The sequence below is a fragment of the Pseudophryne corroboree genome, chromosome 3 (genome assembly GCF_028390025.1).
Source record: "Pseudophryne corroboree isolate aPseCor3 chromosome 3, aPseCor3.hap2, whole genome shotgun sequence".
NCBI lineage: Eukaryota > Metazoa > Chordata > Amphibia > Anura > Myobatrachidae > Pseudophryne > Pseudophryne corroboree.
This window is the reverse complement of record NC_086446.1, coordinates 533375093-533396561: the sequence shown is the minus strand read 5'-3', so window position 1 is coordinate 533396561 and position 21469 is coordinate 533375093. Positions and strand designations below refer to the sequence as shown.

The following is a 21469-nucleotide window of genomic DNA, read 5'->3' as shown; positions in this document are numbered from 1 at the left end:
ACACTTCACAGAACACTGGGGGGGGGGGTGACACTTCACAGAACACTATAAATGACATGCGGGGTGGAACGGGCCCATGTCTGTGTGCATCCGCCCCCCTGGATCTGACAGTGCCTCCTGTCTCCTCACACACAGCCTGCTCCCGCCATCCCCCTCCCCAACACACACGCATAGCCTTTTACCCCATCCCGTCACCGCACACACAGCCTATTACATCCCAGTCACCTCACATACACAGCATGCTACATCCCAGTCACCTCACATACACAGCATGCTACATCCCAGTCACCTCACATACACAGCATGCTACATCCCAGTCACCTCACATAGACAGCATGCTACATCCCAGTCACCTCACATACACAGCATGCTACATCCCAGTCACCTCACATACACAGCCTGTTAACCCCCAAAACACCACACACACAGCCTGTTACCCACCAAGTTACCACACACACACACACACACATCCTGTTACATCCAATTCACCACACCCACCCACCCCCTGTTCCCTGGAGTCACCACCCTCCACACAAGCCCATATATGTATGAAATCATGCATGCATACATACATATAAGTCAAATGTTACCTCCAGGTCCCCACAGCACAGAGGGAGGGAGGCTACCAGGCAGGGTACGGGACACACAGATGATCACTTGACCCCAGGCAAAGTTGGGGGCGTGGCCTAATCACGGAAACCCCCCAGTGGCCACGCCCCCTTTTTAAAACCCCATCGCAAGCTGCAGACCTGTAGCCCGGGAGAGGCGATGGTGGCGCATATGCCCCATTGTGCCCAGCACCAGCAGAAGTCAAAGTCGGCCCCAGTTTGCGTTATGGCTGGGGCCGGCTCTGCTGCAGGACCCGGGGCTACACAGTCCTCTCCTGCTAGCCTCCGCCTCCACAGTTAGGGCCTGGTCTGTGCTCCCTACAGCAGCTGCTGGTGGCCGTGACACGTGGGGGGCGGAGCCACATATGAGAGGCGGCCCCCGCACGCCACTCGGCCCACCGGGGACCTCCCCGGTAAGAGCACTCGCCAATCCGGCCCTGTACTGTGTGTGACCCGAGTCTGTATATGAAGTGCTATGCCAAGTTCTGTTGTGCTTTGCATACATATTCAGACACACACATGCAGAATTGTTGCATGTCAAATTAATTAGTGCAGTCTCGCAAACTGCTTTTGTCACATCTGATTACAACTAAGATGCACATTAAGGTGAAAATTATGCTGCACCGCTTGACGCAGCTAACTGGTGACAGGCTTGGTGTATGAGGACACATCTGTACTAGACAATATACGAATCAGAATAGTGTTTGCTGACAATACCAACACAGTGTAAACAGTAGCTGCTGCTTTATATTAAATATATCTTCACAATGTACAGTATGAAATTTATGAAGAGACTCTGTGACAAGCAAAATAATTATCCTTTGGAACAATCAGTGCCATGAATGGAATTGTGGAAATTAGATTTCAGACCATTTTCCTTTGTAGACATTAATGTAATACTTAGTAAATAGAAACAATTTGTTATAATCTCAGACTTTCGTGTACTTAGCACAGCCTTTCCTGAAAGAGGGGAGTATTGTATCTCTAATGTTCCTATTATAGTCCTACTACTGACTTTAGTCCTGATTCAGAGGTGGCTGCAGTAGCTGTCGGTAATGCCGTGGCCAGCTGCCGATGTTATCCGCTGATGTGCACACCATCAATCAGACATCAGCCGCACCATGTGACTTTAGAGCAACCCTGTGGTTGCTCAGCATGTCTGGCTGTACATGGCCGCCATGCCAGTGGAACCGCATCTTTGAATGCAGACCCCGACACGCCTGCTGCCAATAGCCACCTCTTAGTCACAGTTAAGGGACGGCTTTTAGCATTGTATGGAACTCTATGCAATTTCGATCTGTGTCCCCCGGCCGCAACCATCGGGATGCATGCGCAAAAGTAAAACATTGGCTGCTTGCACTGAATCACACCCTTTATCTCTCCAACCTTAGCATTTACCCTAAGCCTTGTCATGGTAAATTAAAGCTCTATAGGATGAGTGAGCTTTATGTTCCCTTGGGGGTGAAAATCATAGAAAGAATGAAGTAGTGAAATAAATTTGTAAGACAATTATAGCTGAGATGGAGACTGACAAGTCTGAAGTATGCATAAAGAAGTTAAGATAATACGTTCTGCAACCTAAAGATTACTATATAGGGCAATTAACTGTTGCATAAACTAAGGGAGGAATTCAATTTACTGTGGTAATTGTTCCCAGTGGGATACATTCAGTAGTGCAGATTTTTTTTTCCACCTGCCCGGAGGCAGGAGAAAAAGAATCTCCGAGAACGGATCCGTTTCCGCGGCCGCGATCACGTAAACACATGGATCCGAGAACTTATCCTGGATCCTGCATGTTTTTAAATGAAAATAATGGGGTCATTAAATTACCCTGATAACATTTTTGTGGTAAAACAGAATTTTACTGCACTTTGTTACTGCAAAAAACGGATCACGGGTAATTGAATTCTTCCCTATACGTTTCACTGCAGGTCAGAATTTATTATTGTTGCCTTCTTCCTTCTCTGCTTTCCACCCCTTTACTGAATGGGTCTCCACCGCAATGGTGAAACCTAATTTATATTGTCCTGGGCAGAGATTAAACATATCACAGTGGTTTTGGGTGTAGATGTATGCTGTATTAGGGATGACCATTGATGTTGTAAAACCATCAATAGTTCCTAGCCGATGTTGAATAGGTTTACTATCTATGGCAGATAACCAAATGTTTTACCGCCATCGATGGTAGCCATGGTCCACGACACCCGTAGAGGGAGAATAGAACCTGTGGTGAGCGCAGCGAGCCCGCAAGGGGCTTCATTGCGTTTGCCCCCCTTCCGGCATGCTGCCCTAGTTTCTGGTGTTGGTATATTGACATTCGGCATCCCGTCAGTGCATAGACCATAGATATATATAGGTGTGTGTGTATATGTGTGTATGTGTATATATATATATATATATATATATATATATATATATATAAATATATATTATATATATCTACTGGAATTGTGCATGTGGTGACAGTACAGTGTGTGTTTGATTGGCCTTCTTTTGTTGTTACTGATCTTTAAACTGCTGTTTGCATCATTTTTTTTAAAGGTCTCATCATTAATAAAGATGTTTCTTTGTGTCAATGGTGTTTAGGAAAAAATAGACTTCCTTTGTCCTTTTTATCATGGACGATACATTCAGCCAGTTCACTGTCTGCTTTATATGAGCTGCTCTTACACACAGCTAGACTCATTTTTCCTGCCTGCAGGATTCCCTCCCACGCAATCCCTCCTCTGACAGCATTAGATGTGTCAGAAGGGGGCCTGCTACTGAGACAAGATAATTAACTATCCCCTCAAGCAGTTGACTTAAGCAACCTTTGAACTGTAAGATAACACATAGTAAAAAGAAAAACAAAGCTGCCTATAATACCACAACGCTGTTAAAAGATGGTTATATGAACATTTGTTATCTTATCAGCTAGTGTCCACAGTAGTCCAGTACTCAGTGGGCATCATTTATTGACTGCACAGGGTGGATGAAAGGGTGGCCAGGTGTTATATTTCTTTATTTCCTGTGCAGTGGAATTAGGCAGTGACTATAGCTGTACTGACCGCTTCCATGATCTTGTCAGCCAATATTCAGGTATTCTGGAAAGAATACTAGCCAGGCCAGGCTGACAGAGGAAAACCGTCTCTATTATCTTATCACAGATTCACTGCCAAGTTCCTTCTGTGTCAGTAATACCCAAAGAGCTTAGACTTTCCAGCATATATTGTATTTCTGGTTTTCAGAATTACTGGACAGAAATATCTATTTACAGTATTTGGATCCAGAACTGTTGTAAGTACCAGTTTCTTCCACACACTACGGCAGTCCAGTATACAACATAACGGTCAAGTTTGTTAACCATGTCCAGTAATGACAATCTATCCAAAGTCAGGTGATTTCCCTTCTTTCCAGCTGTGTAAAACTTTCTTCAGAGGTCATTGGAGCAGAAATGAAAAATAAGAACAATTTGATAGATAGATAGATAGATAGGTGTGCTTCTACTTTTCCACTGGCACCATGACGAACCCAAGGTCTGAAACAAGGAGACAGGCAAGTGCCAAGCTCTGAGCTAATTACTCCACTGGCTTTCGCTTCTTACTAATTACATTTTTAATGTGTGCATGATAATTACATGGGAAAGGTCAGTGTAACCTTTGCTTTCCGGACTGTCTTGTGACTCATTCCTTTGCTTCTCCTGGGGGTTTCCTTTCACGTTACATAAATAAATCAAGAATATAAATATATAACAGCTTTGTTGAATCTGTTTATTATTGAAATCCTGGTAGGAGTGATCCGTCATTGCCTTCACTTGGTTACAGGGGTGGTATTCATGTGACCGGCGGTCGGGAGACCGACAGTCACATGCCCTCCTCCACCATCCCAACCCCTCACTATCCCGATGGTTGGCATGCCGACCAACAGGGACTATTTTCACTTGTGGGTGTCCACGACACCCATAGAGTGGGAATAGAACCCGTGGCGACCGCAGCACTCGCCCCTCCCCGCCGGGATCCCGGCGTCGGTATGCTGCCATGATCCCGGCGTTGGTAAGCTGACCGGCGGTCTCCTGACCGCCGGTCAGCCACACTACACCCAGTTACAGAATGTCATAGAGCCAATGAAACAATCTTTATACTAAATCTCACACTTCTAGCAGCGCACATCTGGTGATCAGTAGGTCTCTCGTGGTAGCATTCTTAGATGATGGGGATTGTGCTTGGAAACCATGAAGGGACATCTTATAATTAACTCCAGTATGTACAGTGCATCTGGAAAGTATTCATAGCACTTCAATTTTTCCACATTTTGTTATGTTACATCCTTATTCTAAAATGGAATAAATTAATTTTTCCCCTCAAAATTCTACACACAATACACCATAATGACAACGTGAAAAAAAACTTGGGGTGATTTTTGCTAATTTAGTAAAAGTGTATAAGTATTCACAGCCTTTGCATCATGTTTCCACTGATCATCCGTGAGATGTTCCTACAGCTTAATTGGAGACCACCTGTGGTAAATTCAGTTGATTGGACATGATTTGGAAAGGCACACACCTGTCTATATAAGGTCCCACATTTGACAGTGCATGTCTGAGCACAAACCAAGCAAGAAGTCAAATGAATTGTCTGTAGACCTCCGAGACAGGATTGTCTCAAGGCACAAATCTGGGGAAGGGTATAGAAAAATATCTGCTGCTTTGAAGGTCCCAATGAGCACAGTGGCCTCCATCATCCATAAATGTGTGGAGAGAGGAGAACCTTCCAGAAGGACAACCATCTCTGCAGCTATCCACCAATCAGGCCTGTATGGTAGAGTGGCCAGACGGAAGCCACTCCTTAGTAAAAAGCACATGGCAGCCCACCTGGAGTTTGCCAAAATGCACCTGAAGGACTCAGACCATAACAAACAAAATTTTCTGGTATGATGAGACAAAGATTGAACTTCAGGCATCATGTTTGGAGGAAACCAGGCACCGCTCATCATCAGGCCAATACCATCCCTAAAGTGAAGCATGGTGGTGGCAGCATCATGCTGTGGGGATGTTTCTCAGCAGCAAGAACTAGGAGACTAGTCAGGATAGAGGGAAAGGTAAATGCAGCGATGTACAGAGACATCCTGGATGAAAATCTGCTCCATAGCGCTCTTGACCTCAGACTGGGGCGACGGTTCATCTTTCAGCAGGACAACGACCCTAAGCACACAGTCAAGATATCAAAGGAGTGGCTTCAGGACAACTCTGTGAATGTCCTTGAACGGCACAGCCAGAGCTCAGACTTGAATCCGATTAAACTTTTCTGGAGAGATCTGAAAATGGCTGTGTACCGACGCTTCCCATCCAAACTGATGGAGACTGAGAGGTGCTGCAAAGAGGATAGGTGTGCCAAGCTTGTGGCATCGTAGTCAAAAAGATTTGAGGCTGTAATTGCTGCCAAAGGTGCATCAACAAAGTATTGAGCAAAGGCTGTGAATACTTATGTACATGTGATTTCTCATTTTTAATACATTTTAAAAAAATCTCAAAAAAACTTTTATTCACGTTGTCATTATGGGGTATTGTGTGTAGAATTTTAAGGGGAAAAATTAATTTATTCCAAATTGAAATAAGGTTGTAACATAAAAAAATGTGGAAAAAGTGAAGCGCTGTGAATACTTTGTGGTTGCACTGTATATGTGTGTGCATGTACTAAGGAACATTCCGAGTTGATCTTAGCTGTGCTAAATTTAGCACAGCTACGATCTTCTTCCCAGACATGTGGGGGGACGCCCAGCACAGGGCTAGTCCGCCCCGCTTGTCAGTCCGGCCCCCCCTCGCAGAAGCGATGCCTTTGCACTTCAAGAGTAGCTCCCGGCCAGCGCAGCTTTAGCGTGCTGGCCGGGAGTTACTCATCGCTCCGCGGCCCCGCAGCGGCTGACGTCACGCAGCCGCTGCGGCTCGCCCCCCCCCCCCCCCCCCCGTTCGGTGTGACCACGCCTGCGTTGGCCGGACCAAACCCACGAAACGGCGGCCAAATGCCGCCGTTCCGCCCAGCAATCGCCTTTGCCTGTCAATCAGACAGAGGTGATCGCATCCCTGCTACGGCCTTCTGGCATGCGCAGCAGCGACCCGTTCGCTCTGCTGCGTTAAAACGCAGCGAGCGGGTCAGAATGACCCCCATAGGGCCTAATTCAGATAAGATCGCAGCAGCAAATTTGTTAGCTATTGGGCAAAACCATGTGCACTGCAGGGGGGGGGGCAGATATAACATGTGCAGAGAGAGTTACATTTGGGTGGGGTGTGTTCAAACTGAAATCCAAATTGCAGTGTAAAAATAAAGCAGCCAGTATTTACCCTGCACAGAAACAAAGTAACCCACCCTAACTCACTCTGCAAATGTTATTTCTCTGACGTCCTAGTGGATGCTGGGAACTCCGTAAGGACCATGGGGAATAGCGGCTCCGCAGGAGACTGGGCACAAAAGTAAAGCTTTAGGACTACCTGGTGTGCACTGGCTCCTCCCCCTATGACCCTCCTCCAAGCCTCAGTTAGATTTTTGTGCCCGGCCGAGAAGGGTGCACACTAGGGGCTCTCCTGAGCTTCTTAGTGAAAGTTTAGTTTTAGGTTTTTTATTTTCAGTGAGACCTGCTGGCAACAGGCTCACTGCATCGAGGGACTAAGGGGAGAAGAAGCGAACCTGCCTGCTTGCAGCCAGCTTGGGCTTCTTACTGGACACCATTAGCTCCAGAGGGACCGAACACAGGCCCAGCCTCGGAGTCCGGTCCCAGAGCCGCGCCGCCGACCCCCTTACAGAGCCAGAAGCAAGAAGAGGTCCGGAAAAATCGGCGGCAGAAGACATCAGTCTTCAACAAGGTAGCGCACAGCACTGCAGCTGTGCGCCATTGCTCCTCAGGCACACTTCACACTCCGGTCACTGAGGGTGCAGGGCGCTAGGGGAGGGCGCCCTGAGCAGCAATGTAAAACACCTTGGCTGGCGAAAATACACCACATATAACCCCCAGGGCTATATGGATGTATTTTAACCCCTGCCAGAATTCACCAAAAAGCGGGAGAAAAGGCCGCCGAGAAGGGGGCGGAGCCTATCTCCTCAGCACACGGGCGCCATTTTCCATCACAGCTCCGCTGGAAGGACGTCTCCCTGACTCTCCCCTGCAGTCCTGCACTACAGAAAGGGTAAAAAAGAGAGGGGGGGCACTAATTTGGCGCAGTTTTGATAATAACAGCAGCTATAAAGGGAAAAGCACGTTATATAGTGGTATTCCTGTCTATATATAGCGCTCTGGTGTGTGCTGGCATACTCTCCCACTGTCTCCCCAAAGGGCTAGTGAGGTCCTGTCCTCTATCGGAGCATTCCCTGTGTGTGTGCGGTGTGTCGGTACGATTGTGTCGACATGTTTGAGGAGGAAAATGAGATGGAGGCGGAGCAATTGCCTATAATAGAGTTTTCACCCCCTAGGGAGTCGACACCTGAGTGGATGAGCTTATGGAAGGAATATCGTGACAATGTCAGCTCTTTACGAAAGACAGTTGACGATATGAGACAGCCGGCTACTCGGCTTGTGCCTGTCCAGGGGTCTCAAACGCCATCAGGGGCTCTAAAACGCCCGTTACCTCAGATGGCAGACACAGACACGGATACTGACTCCAGTGTCGACGATGATGAGACAAATGTAACTTCCAGTAGGGCCACACGTTACATGATTGAGGCAATGAAAAATGTTTTGCATATTTCTGATAATACAAGTACCACTAAAAAGGGTATTATGTTTGGTGAGAAAAAAAACTGCCTGTAGTTTTTCCTGTATCCGAGGAATTAAATGAAGTGTGTGATGAGGCGTGGGTTTCCCCCGATAAAAAACTGATAATTCCTAAAAGGTTATTGGCATCATACCCTTTCCCGCCAGAGGATAGGGCACGTTGGGAAACACCCCCTAGGGTGGATAAAGCGCTCACACGCTTGTCTAAACAGGTGGCACTACCCTCTCCTGATACGGCCGCCCTAAAGGAACCTGCCGACAGAAAGCAGGAGAATATCCTAAAATGTATATACATTCACACGGGTGTTATACTGCGACCGGCAATCGCCTCAGCCTGGATGTGCAGTGCTGGGGTGGCGTGGTCGGATTCCCTGACTGAAAATATTGATACCCTAGATAGGGACAGTATATTACTGACTATAGAGCATTTAAAAGATGCATTTTTATATATGCGTGATGCGCAGAGGGATATTTGCCGACTGGCATCAAGAGTTAGCGCGCTGTCCATTTCTGCAAGAAAAGTCTGCTTTACCGACGTCTCCCTCAGACAGGGAGGCAGTATTGCAAGCCATTCACAAGCTGTATTCCCAGCAGGTGATAATCAAGGTACCCCTCCTGCAACAGGGAAAGGGGTATTATTCCACACTGTTTGTGGTACCGAAGCCGGACGGCTCGGTGAGACCAATTTTCTCTGACGTCCTAGTGGATGCTGGGACTTCCGTAAGGACCATGGGGAATAGCGGCTCCGCAGGAGACTGGGCACAAAAAGTAAAAGCTTTAGACTAGCTGGTGTGCACTGGCTCCTCCCCCTATGACCCTCCTCCAAGCCTCAGTTAGATTTTTGTGCCCGAACGAGAAGGGTGCATGCTAGGTGGCTCTCCTGAGCTGCTTAGAAGTAAAAGTTTAAATAGGTTTTTTATTTTCAGTGAGTCCTGCTGGCAACAGGCTCACTGCATCGTGGGACTAAGGGGAGAAGAAGCGAACTCACCTGCGTGCAGAGTGGATTGGGCTTCTTGGCTACTGGACATTAGCTCCAGAGGGACGATCACAGGTTCAGCCTGGATGGGTCCCGGAGCCGCGCCGCCGGCCCCCTTACAGAGCCAGAAGAGCGAAGAGGTCCGGAGAAATCGGCGGCAGAAGACGTTCCTGTCTTCAGATAAGGTAGCGCACAGCACTGCAGCTGTGCGCCATTGCTCTCAGCACACTTCACACTCCGGTCACTAAGGGTGCAGGGCGCTGGGGGGGAGCGCCCTGAGACGCAATAAAACATGTTTAAACCTTATATGGCTAAAGAAATACATCACATATAGCTCCTGGGCTATATGGATGCATTTCACCCCTGCCAGTTTTCCTAAAAAAAGCGGGAGAAAAGGCCGCCGTGAAGAGGGCGGAGCCTATCTCCTCAGCACACAAGAGCCATTTTCCCTCACAGTTCCGCTGGAAGGAAGGCTCCCAGACTCTCCCCTGCAGTCCTGCTACAGAATCAGGGTAAAACAAGAGAGGGGGGGCACTATTGGCAGCTAATATAAAACAGCAGCTATAAAGGGAGTAACACTTACATAAGGTTATCCCTGTATATATATAGCGCTCTGGTGTGTGCTGGCAAACTCTCCCTCTGTCTCCCCAAAGGGCTCGTGGGGTCCTGTCCTCTTTCAGAGCATTCCCTGTGTGTGTGCTGGGTGTCGGTACGATTGTGTCGACATGTATGAGGAGGAAAATGATGTGGAAGCAGAGCAATTGCCTGTGTTAGTGATGTCACCCCCTAGGGAGTCGACACCTGACTGGATGGTCGTATTTAAAGAATTACGTGACAGTGTCAGCACTTTGCAAAAAACTGTTGACGACATGAGACAGCCGGCAAATCAATTAGTGCCTGTTTAGGCGTCTCAGACACCGTCGGGGGCGCTAAAACACCCGTTACCTCAGATGGTCGACACAGACCCAGACACGGATACTGAATCCAGTGTCGACGGTGAGGAGACAAACGTAATGTCCAGTAGGGCCACACGTTACATGATCACGGCAATGAAGGAGGCATTGAATATTTCTGACACTACAAGTACCACAAAAAAGGGTATTATGTGGGGTGTGAAAAAACTACCAGTAGTTTTTCCTGAATCAGATGAATTAAATGAGGTGTGTGATAAAGCGTGGTTTTCCCCCGATAAAAAACTGCTGATTTCTAATAAATTATTGGCACTATACCCTTTCCCGCCAGAGGTTAGGGCGCGTTGGGAAACACCCCCTAGGGTAGATAAGGCGCTCACACGCTTATCAAAACAAGTGGCGTTACCGTCTCCCGATACGGCCGCCCTTAAGGAACCAGCTGATAGAAGGCTGGAAAATATCCTAAAAGGTATATACACACATACTGGTGTTATACTGCGACCAGCATTCGCCTCAGCCTGGATGTGCAGTGCTGGAGTGGCTTGGTCGGATTCCCTGACTGAAAATATTGATACCCTGGATAGGGACAGTATATTATTAACTATAGAGCATTTAAAGGATGCATTACTATATATGCGAGATGCACAGAGGGATATTTGTACCCTGGCATCTAGAGTGAGTGCGATGTCCATTTCTGCCAGAAGAGCGTTATGGACGCGACAGTGGTCAGGTGATGCGGATTCCAAACGACATATGGAAGTATTGCCATATAAAGGGGAGGAGTTATTTGGGGTCGGTCTATCGGACCTGGTGGCCACAGCAACGGCTGGAAAATCCACCTTTTTACCCCAGGTCACCTCTCAGCAGAAAAAGACACCGTCTTTTCAAACTCAGTCCTTTCGTTCCCATAAGGGCAAGCGGGCAAAAGGCCACTCATTTCTGCCCCGGGGCAGAGGTAGGGGAAAAAGACTGCACCAGGCAGCCTCTTCCCTGGAGCAGAAGCCCTCCCCCGCTTCTGCCAAGTCTTCAGCATGACGCTGGGGCCTTACAAGCGGACTCAGGCACGGTGGGGGGCCGTCTCAAGAATTTCAGCGCGCAGTGGGCTCACTCGCAAGTGGACCCCTGGATCCTGCAGGTAGTATCACAGGGATACAAATTGGAATTTGAGACGTCTCCCCCTCGCCGGTTCCTGAAGTCTGCTCTACCAACGTCTCCCTCCGACAGGGAGGCGGTAGTGGAAGCTATTCACAAGCTGTATTCCCAGCAGGTGAAAATCAAGGTACCCCTCCTACAACAGGGAAAGGGGTATTATTCCACGCTGTTTGTGGTACCGAAGCCGGACGGCTCGGTGAGACCAATTTTAAATCTAAAATCCTTGAACACTTACATAAAAAGGTTCAAATTCAAGATGGAGTCACTCAGAGCAGTGATAGCGAACCTGGAAGAAGGGGACTATATGGTGTCTCTGGACATCAAAGATGCTTATCTCCATGTCCCAATCTACCCTTCTCACCAAGGGTACCTCAGGTTTGTGGTACAAAACTGTCATTATCAGTTTCAGACGCTGCCGTTTGGATTGTCCACGGCACCACGGGTCTTTACCAAGGTAATGGCCGAAATGATGATTCTTCTTCAAAGAAAAGGCGTCTTAATTATCCCTTACTTGGACGATCTCCTGATAAGGGCAAGGTCCAGGGAACAGTTAGAGGTCGGAGTAGCACTATCTCAGGTAGTGCTACGTCAGCACGGGTGGATCTTAAATATCCCAAAATCACAGCTGATTCCAACAACACGTCTACTGTTCCTGGGGATGATTCTGGACACAGTCCAGAAAAAGGTGTTTCTCCCGGAGGAGAAGGCCAGGGAGTTATCCGAGCTAGTCAGGAAACTCCTAAAACCAGGCCAAGTGTCAGTGCATCAATGCACGAGAGTCCTGGGAAAAATGGTGGCTTCTTACGAAGCGATTCCATTCGGAAGATTCCATGCAAGAACTTTTCAGTGGGATCTGCTGGACAAATGGTCCGGATCGCATCTTCAGATGCATCAGCGGATAACCCTATCTCCAAGGACAAGGTTGTCTCTCCTGTGGTGGTTACAGAGTGCTCATCTTCTAGAGGGCCGCAGATTCGGCATTCAGGATTGGATGCTGGTGACCACCGATGCCAGCCTGAGAGGCTGGGGAGCAGTCACACAGGGAAGAAATTTCCAGGGCTTGTGGTCAAGCATGGAAACGTCTCTTCCCATAAATATCCTGGAACTAAGGGCCATTTACAATGCCCTAAGTCAAGCAAGGCCTCTGCTTCAGGGTCAGTCGGTATTGATCCAATCGGACAACATCACGGCAGTCGCCCACGTCAACAGACAGGGCGGCACAAGAAGCAGGAGGGCAATGGCAGAAGCTGCAAGGATTCTTCGCTGGGCGGAAAATCATGTGATAGCACTGTCAGCAGTGTTCATTCCGGGAGTGGACAACTGGGAAGCAGACTTCCTCAGCAGACACGACCTCCACCCGGGGGAGTGGGGACTTCACCCAGAAGTCTTTCAAGTGATTGTAAACCGTTGGGAAAAACCAAAGGTGGACATGATGGCGTCCCGTCTCAACAAAAAACTGGACAGATATTGCGCCAGGTCAAGGGACCCTCAGGCAATAGCGGTGGACGCTCTGGTAACACCGTGGGTGTACCAGTCGGTGTATGTGTTCCCTCCTCTGCCTCTCATTCCAAAAGTACTGAGAATCATAAGAAGGAGAGGAGTGAAGACTATACTCGTGGCTCCGGATTGGCCAAGAAGAACTTGGTACCCGGAACTGCAAGAGATGCTCACGGAGGACCCGTGGCCTCTACCTCTAAGAAAGGACCTGCTCCAGCAGGGACCTTGTCTGTTCCAAGACTTACCGCGGCTGCGTTTGACGGCATGGCGGTTGAACGCCGGATCCTGATGGAAAAAGGCATTCCAGATGAAGTCATCCCTACCCTGATCAAAGCCAGGAAGGATGTAACTGCGAAACATTATCACCGCATTTGGCGAAAATATGTTTCCTGGTGTGAGGCTAAGAAGGCCCCCACAGAGGAATTTCAACTGGGTCGTTTCCTGCATTTCCTGCAAGCAGGACTGTCTATGGGCCTAAAATTAGGATCCATTAAGGTTCAAATTTCGGCCCTGTCGATCTTCGTCCAGAAAGAACTGGCTTCATTGCCTGAAGTTCAGACGTTTGTCAAGGGGGTACTGCATATACAACCTCCTTTTGTGCCACCAGTGGCACCTTGGGATCTCAATGTAGTTTTAGGGTTCCTAAAATCACATTGGTTTGAACCACTCACCACTGTGGAATTAAAATATCTCACATGGAAGGTGGTCATGCTGTTAGCTCTGGCGTCAGCCAGGCGGGTCTCAGAAATGGCGGCTTTGTCATATAAAAGCCCTTACCTAATTTTTCATTCAGACAGGGCAGAATTGAGGACTCGTCCTCAATTTCTCCCTAAGGTGGTTTCAGCGTTTCACATGAACCAACCTATTGTGGTGCCTGCGGCTACTAGGGACTTGGAGGACTCCAAGTTGTTGGACGTAGTCAGGGCCCTGAAAATATATGTTTCCAGGACGGCTGGAGTCAGAAAATCTGACTCGCTGTTTATCCTGTATGCACCCAACAAGCTGGGTGCTCCTGCTTCTAAGCAGACGATTGCTCGTTGGATTTGTAGTACAATTCAGCTTGCACATTCTGTGGCAGGACTGCCACAGCCAAAATCTGTTAAAGCCCATTCCACAAGAAAAGTGGGCTCATCTTGGGCGGCTGCCCGAGGGGTCTCGGCTTTACAACTTTGCCGAGCAGCTACTTGGTCAGGGGCAAACACGTTTGCAAAATTTTACAAATTCGATACCCTGGCTGAGGAGGACCTGGAATTCTCTCATTCGGTGCTGCAGAGTCATCCGCACTCTCCCGCCCGTTTGGGAGCTTTGGTATAATCCCCATGGTCCTTACGGAAGTCCCAGCATCCACTAGGACGTCAGAGAAAATAAGAATTTACTTACCGATAATTCTATTTCTCATAGTCCGTAGTGGATGCTGGGCGCCCATCCCAAGTGCGGATTGTCTGCAATACTTGTATATAGTTATTGTTACAAAAAAATCGGGTTGTTTATTGTTGTGAGCCATCTTTTCAGAGGCTCCTACGTTTATCATACTGTTAACTGGGTTCAGATCACAGGTTGTACAGTGTGATTGGTGTGGCTGGTATGAGTCTTACCCGGGATTCAAAATCCTTCCTTATTATGTACGCTCGTCCGGGCACAGTATCCTAACTGAGGCTTGGAGGAGGGTCATAGGGGGAGGAGCCAGTGCACACCAGCTAGTCTAAAGCTTTTACTTTTTGTGCCCAGTCTCCTGCGGAGCCGCTATTCCCCATGGTCCTTACGGAAGTCCCAGCATCCACTACGGACTATGAGAAATAGAATTATCGGTAAGTAAATTCTTATTTTAAATCTAAAATCCTTGAACACTTACATACAGAGGTTCAAATTCAAGATGGAGTCACTCAGAGCAGTGATTGCAAACCTGGAAGAAGGGGATTATATGGTGTCTCTGGACATCAAAGATGCTTACCTACATGTCCCAATTTACCCTTCTCACCAAGGGTACCTCAGGTTTGTGGTACAGAATTGTCACTATCAGTTTCAGACGCTGCCGTTTGGCTTGTCCACGGCACCCCGGGTCTTTACCAAGGTAATGGCCGAAATGATGATACTCCTTCGAAGGAAGGGAGTTTTAGTTATCCCTTACTTGGACGATCTCCCGATAAGGGCAAGATCCAGGGAACAGTTGGAAGTCGGGGTAGCACTATCTCAGATAGTGTTGCGGCAGCACGGTTGGATTCTCAATATTCCAAAATCGCAGCTGATCCCGACGACACGCCTTCTATTCCTAGGGATGATCCTGGACACAGTCCAGAAAAAGGTTTTTCTCCCGGAGGAGAAAGCCAGGGAGTTATCCGAGCTAGTCAGAAATCTCCTAAAACCAGGCCAAGTCTCAGTGCATCAATGCACAAGGGTCCTGGGAAAAATGGTGGCTTCCTACGAAGCAATCCCATTCGGCAGATTCCACGCAAGAACCTTCCAGTGGGATCTGCTAGACAAATGGTCCGGGTCGCATCTTCAGATGCATCAGCGGATAATCTTGTCACCAAAGACAAGGGTGTCTCTCCTGTGGTGGTTGCAGAGTGCTCATCTTCTAGAAGGCCGCAGATTCGGCATTCAGGACTGGGTCCTGGTGACCATGGATGCCAGCCTGAGAGGCTGGGGAGCAGTCACACAGGGAAGAAATTTCCAGGGCTTGTGGTCAAGCCTGGAGACATCACTTCACATAAATATCCTGGAGCTAAGGGCCATCTACAATGCTCTAAGCCTAGCAAGACCTCTGCTTCAAGGTCAGCCGGTGCTGATCCAGTCAGACAACATCACGGCAGTCGCCCACGTAAACAGACAGGGCGGCACAAGAAGCAGGAGGGCAATGGCAGAAGCTGCAAGGATTATTCGCTGGGCGGAAAATCATGTGATAGCACTGTCAGCAGTGTTCATTCCGGGAGTGGACAACTGGGAAGCAGACTTCCTCAGCAGGCACGACCTCCACCCGGGAGAGTGGGGACTTCATCCAGAAGTCTGCCACATGATTGTGAACCGTTGGGAAAATCCAAAGGTGGACATGATGGCGTCCCGCCTCAACAAAAAACTAGACAGGTATTGCGCCAGGTCAAGGGACCCTCAGGCAATAGCTGTGGAAGCTCTGGTAACACCATGGGTGTACCAGTCAGTGTATGTGTTCCCTCCTCTGCCTCTCATACCCAAGGTACTGAGAATTATAAGACGGAGAGGAGTAAGAACTATACTCGTGGCTCCGGATTGGCCAAGAAGGACTTGGTACCCGGAACTTCAAGAGATGCTCACAGAGGACCCGTGGCCTCTACCTCTAAGAAGGGACCTGCTCCAGCAGGGACCCTGTCTGTTCCAAGACTTACCGCGACTGCGTTTGACGGCATGGCGGTTGAACGCCGGATCCTGAAGGAAAAAGGCATTCCGGATGAAGTCATCCCTACCCTGATCAAAGCCAGGAAGGATGTAACCGCACAACATTATCACCATATTTGGCGTAAATATGTTGCGTGGTGCGAGGCCAGGAAGGCCCCCACAGAGGAATTTCAACTGGGTCGTTTCCTGCATTTCCTGCAAACAGGACTGTCTATGGGCCTAAAATTAGGGTCCATTAAGGTTCAAATTTCGGCCCTGTCGATTTTCTTCCAGAAAGAACTGGCTTCAGTTCCTGAAGTTCAGACGTTTGTCAAGGGGGTACTGCATATACAGCCTCCTTTTGTGCCTCCAGTGGCACCTTGGGATCTCAATGTAGTTTTGGGGTTCCTAAAATCACATTGGTTTGAACCACTCACCACTGTGGACTTAAAATATCTCACATGGAAAGTGGTAATGCTGTTGGCCCTGGCTTCGGCCAGGCGTGTGTCAGAATTGGCGGCTTTATCCTATAAAAGCCCTTACCTAATTTTTCATGCGGACAGGGCAGAATTGAGGACTCGTCCTCAATTTCTCCCTAAGGTTGTTTCAGCGTTTCACCTGAACCAGCCTATTGTGGTACCTGCGGCTACTCGGGACTTGGAGGACTCCAAGTTGCTGGATGTAGTCAGGGCCCTGAAAATATATGTTTCCAGGACGGCTGGAGTCAGAAAATCTGACTCGCTGTTTATCCTTTATGCACCCAACAAGCTGGGTGCTCCTGCTTCTAAGCAGACTATTGCTCGTTGGATTTGTAGTACAATTCAGTTTGCACATTCTGTGGCAGGCCTGCCACAGCCTAAATCTGTAAAAGCCCATTCCACAAGGAAGGTGGGCTCATCTTGGGCGGCTGCCCGAGGGGTCTCGGCTTTACAACTTTGCCGAGCAGCTACTTGGTCAGGGGCAAACACGTTTGCTAAATTCTACAAATTTGATACCCTGGCTGAGGAGGACCTGGAGTTCTCTCATTCGGTGCTGCAGAGTCATCCGCACTCTCCCGCCCGTTTGGGAGCTTTGGTATAATCCCCATGGTCCTTACGGAGTTCCCAGCATCCACTAGGACGTCAGACAAAATAAGAATTTACTTACCGATAATTCTATTTCTCGTAGTCCGTAGTGGATGCTGGGCGCCCATCCCAAGTGCGGATTGTCTGCAATACTTGTACATAGTTGCTGTTACAAAAATCGGGTTTTTGTTGTTGTGAGCCATCTTTTCAGAGGCTCCGCTGTTATCATGCTGTTAACTGGGTTCAGATCACAGGTTGTACGGTGTGATTGGTGTGGCTGGTATGAGTCTTACCCGGGATTCAAAATCCTTCCTTATTGTGTACGCTCGTCCGGGCACAGTATCCTAACTGAGGCTTGGAGGAGGGTCATAGGGGGAGGAGCCAGTGCACACCAGGTAGTCCTAAAGCTTTACTTTTGTGCCCAGTCTCCTGCGGAGCCGCTATTCCCCATGGTCCTTACGGAGTTCCCAGCATCCACTACGGACTACGAGAAATAGAATTATCGGTAAGTAAATTCTTATTATCTGCCCCCCCCTGCAGTGCACATGGTTTTGCCCAACTGCTAACAAATTTTCTGCTGTGATCAGATCTGAATTACACCCTAGGGTAGAGACAGATGTGAATGATTATTCTCTGTAAAGTGATGCGGAATATGTGTGTGCTATATAAATAGCTGGTAATAATAATACTTTACCATGCCTTCAGTAATTCTTTACTGGTATTACATATGTATTGTAGAGTCTACTTTGCTTCAAGGCAGAATAGTGAGAACCAAAGCAGAAATTATGTGACACAATGCATTACAGGCAGGATCAGTTCACCAGATCCCATGTATTTCATTGTAGAAAATATTGTAGAAACACTTGCAATAAATCCACCTGAATAGCCTAGAATGTAATAGATTTGGAAATCACTTACTGTATTATAATTATTGTTATTATTATTATTATTATTTGTTATTATCTTTGTTGTTTTTATTATTTTTATTGTCATTATTAATATAGCATTGCAAATCTCCCCTTGTATACTATTTTAAGAGCAGTAGAAATATAATATTTACTCAGCAATTTAAATGTAGATTTCAGTCCAATTCTGTACAGTATGTACTGCATATTTCAATCCATGCAGTAAAGGGGAAAAAATGACAACCAATTAATGTTATATAATAATATACAGTATAGTAAACACCTTGATGAAATTATTAGTAATTACCATTATACCTGTATTTGTTTTCATCCTTCTCACCACTCAACATGAGCATATAGTATAATGTACCCAATGGAAAGTGTTTTATGGTTGTGTTTCAGTAAAATAAATACTACTTTAGACTTTACGAAAACATAGTTTTACATTTTAATGCCCCCAGACCCAGATGCCTCAGGTACCCTCTGCCGGTGACAAGCACCTGGAAATTGCTTATTGGCTATTAGGGTGGCAAATCGCATCAGCCTTGTCCTCCGTTTGCATTTGACTCAATGAACACTATAGTTACTATCAAGAAACATTAACATAGAGGTCTGGTAAAGCACAGCATGACGCGAGGTGTTCTTCTCTTTCAGAGGGACTAGCGGTTGGCGTAGGATTTGGTGCTATTGGGAAAACTGCATCTGCGACATTCGACAGTGCCAGGTAAGGCTGTTTTTTTGTAGGAGGGGGCAGGGGTCTCTACATATGTTGTTAACAAATGTCATTCACTCCGACACTGAAGCGGTTGAGTAGATATATAGGGGTAACCTCCCCGCAGCCTAAACCTTACCCCCCGGGCCACAGCCTAAGCCCCCTGCTCTCCCTCCCAATACAGCTTACATGTCCAGAGTTCCAGCACTTGCTCGTTCGGGATCCCGGTGCCGGGCAGGTGACCCTATTTGAGATGCCAGTGTCAGCATTCCGAGCAGTGTCGGGATCTCGGCATCGGTATTTCAACTGCTGGGATCCTTGTACAATTATTTAAAGGACCACAAACATACAATAAAAATATTAATAAAATATTTATTTATAAACATTTCATAAATAAGGTTATTTAAGAGAAAATGAAAATTATGTGGTAGAATTTCCAACAGGATTAGAGTTCTGTTGACTTCAGTATGAATGACCGCCAGATGCGATGCCGGCAGTCACAATACCGACGCTGGCATCCCGATCTGTGAAATTCTGCAAGGTAAGTATGTTCCTCCATCTCCCCTAACCCCTAATTCTAAACCTCTGTTCCCACAACCAAACTCTAGCCTCCCCCAAGTGGTGCCTAACCCAAAGCTCCCCCCAATGGGGCCTAATTCTAACCCCCCCGCCCAGCAGCCTAAAGGGCCCCATACACTACAACGAAATGTCCTGAGGCTGAAGTCGAAGGCGATTTCCGTTGAACTCTCCCGGGAGCTTCCCAGGAGTGGTTCCATACGATTCCATATGATTTGGTACATTTTGTATGCGATATATCGTATGAGATCCCAGCTGTGCCTACGGGAACCGAAATATCACGAGTACAGCACTAACGATCTAGGGGAGCCGATCCGACCCTCGCGGGAACGCGGATCGGATCAGATCGGATACACCTCCAAAATGTCCGATTTCAACCGATATATCGGCCCAAAATTGGATAAAATCGGGCATTATCGTTCTAGTGTATGGGGCCCTTTACCCTAACTTCCCACCCCCATGCTCTAACCTTAACCCGGCTGCCATACTTATGGTCGGTATCCCGGTTGTTGGGATTCCGCAGTTGGCTTCCCGACCCTGTCGGGTGTCGGTATTCCGACTACCAGGATCCTGACAGCCGGCATCTTTACCGCATCCCATTTTACAAATGAATGTAAATAGTCGAATATATTTGATAGCTTTTAATATTGGTTTTGCTAATATTTTTATTGTTTTGACTCAGAGCTGCAGTATAGACTTAAATTATATTTTAGTAAATGTTTGTATATACATGAGTTTAAAAGACTATGTGAAAAGAAAATACACTACCTACATAACGTAACGGTCTCTATAATAATGAGCAGATTCCTATTAGCAGTCCATCTGAGTGTGAGCTGCTATAATGTTTCTCATTCCTGCAATAGACATTTGTAGAAAAAAAAAACAAACAACTACTTGCTATATAAGATACAGTACGATGAGGTGGTACTCCCATCTCAGAGAGCAAAATATACTGAGAATTACACTCTCATGTAGGAATTTGTGCGTTATATTTTACAGTATATGCTTTTTAATACAGTAGGTAAATTACATTTATTTGTGCCATTTTTTTCAGGACAATGAGCAAAATATACATGTATTTTTTTATATAAAAGCACTTACTGTACAGTGGGTAGGCAAGCAAAGGCTGCAAGACAGCAGGTAAAAGTGACAGATACGTGAAGTCAGCATTGCTGCACTGTAATTAGCGAGTGACATACAGGGAAGACATGAGTGTAGGATAAGCAGTCACAAGAACAGTCACACTGTAGGAACACAACTTCCTGATAGGCAGGGCCGAAACTAGGGGGGGGGGGGGGGCGCACGTGCCCCGGGTGCTGGGCTGTAGGGGGCGCTAATGAGCCCAGTTCTTCTGTAGGAATAGCTTCCGCTAGCTCCCCGACAGCAACTGTCCTGCTGTAGGGAGCCAGAAGCACTAGACGCGGCTCCCTGTGCTTCCGGGATGCGGCCGCCGGTACATTGCGCGTGTGACGTCATGACGTCGCACGTGACGACACACGCGCGCACCCGGCTAGAGAGAGGATGGACTGGAGCCGGAGGCGGGAGTCTCTGGCGGCCGCGTCTTAACTAGCAAACCCTGGCTGCATGCACACCAAAAAAGTAGGTGCGTCCTGCGGCTACCCACTTACACTGGACCACAGTATCAGCAATGGGGGCCAGGGCTAACATGCTAAAAGGCTGGCTGCAGAGTACACAGCACTGAGGAGGGAGCTTAGTAAATATGCACTGACTGGTTCACTGACATGTACATTTTTTTAAACCAGTATCCCACATTTTTATATATATATATATATATATATATATATATAGGAATATATTTCATATATATATATATATATATAAAAAAGGAAATTAAGACCCCTTAATTGCGCTATTGTCTGATAGCTCAAACCACTGAGAAATACCCCCTGTCAGAAGAATGGACAAAAACAAGGGTTCTCTTGGGAGCTTGACCACCACAGATATCTTATATTATAAAAT

General features: G+C 47.4%; 1 protein-coding gene across 7 annotated transcripts in view; it reads left to right on the top strand.

Annotated features, from left to right (window-relative positions):
* The window catches only part of SLC39A11 (solute carrier family 39 member 11), a 1124245-nt gene that overhangs the window by 992824 nt on the left and 109952 nt on the right, over positions 1 to 21469 (top strand). For all 7 annotated transcript variants that reach the window (XM_063961150.1, XM_063961149.1, XM_063961147.1 and 4 more), the window contains exon 7: positions 18856 to 18925. In XM_063961150.1, the coding sequence (XP_063817220.1) occupies positions 18856 to 18925 (70 nt within the window). The remainder of the gene's footprint in view (positions 1 to 18855; positions 18926 to 21469) is intronic.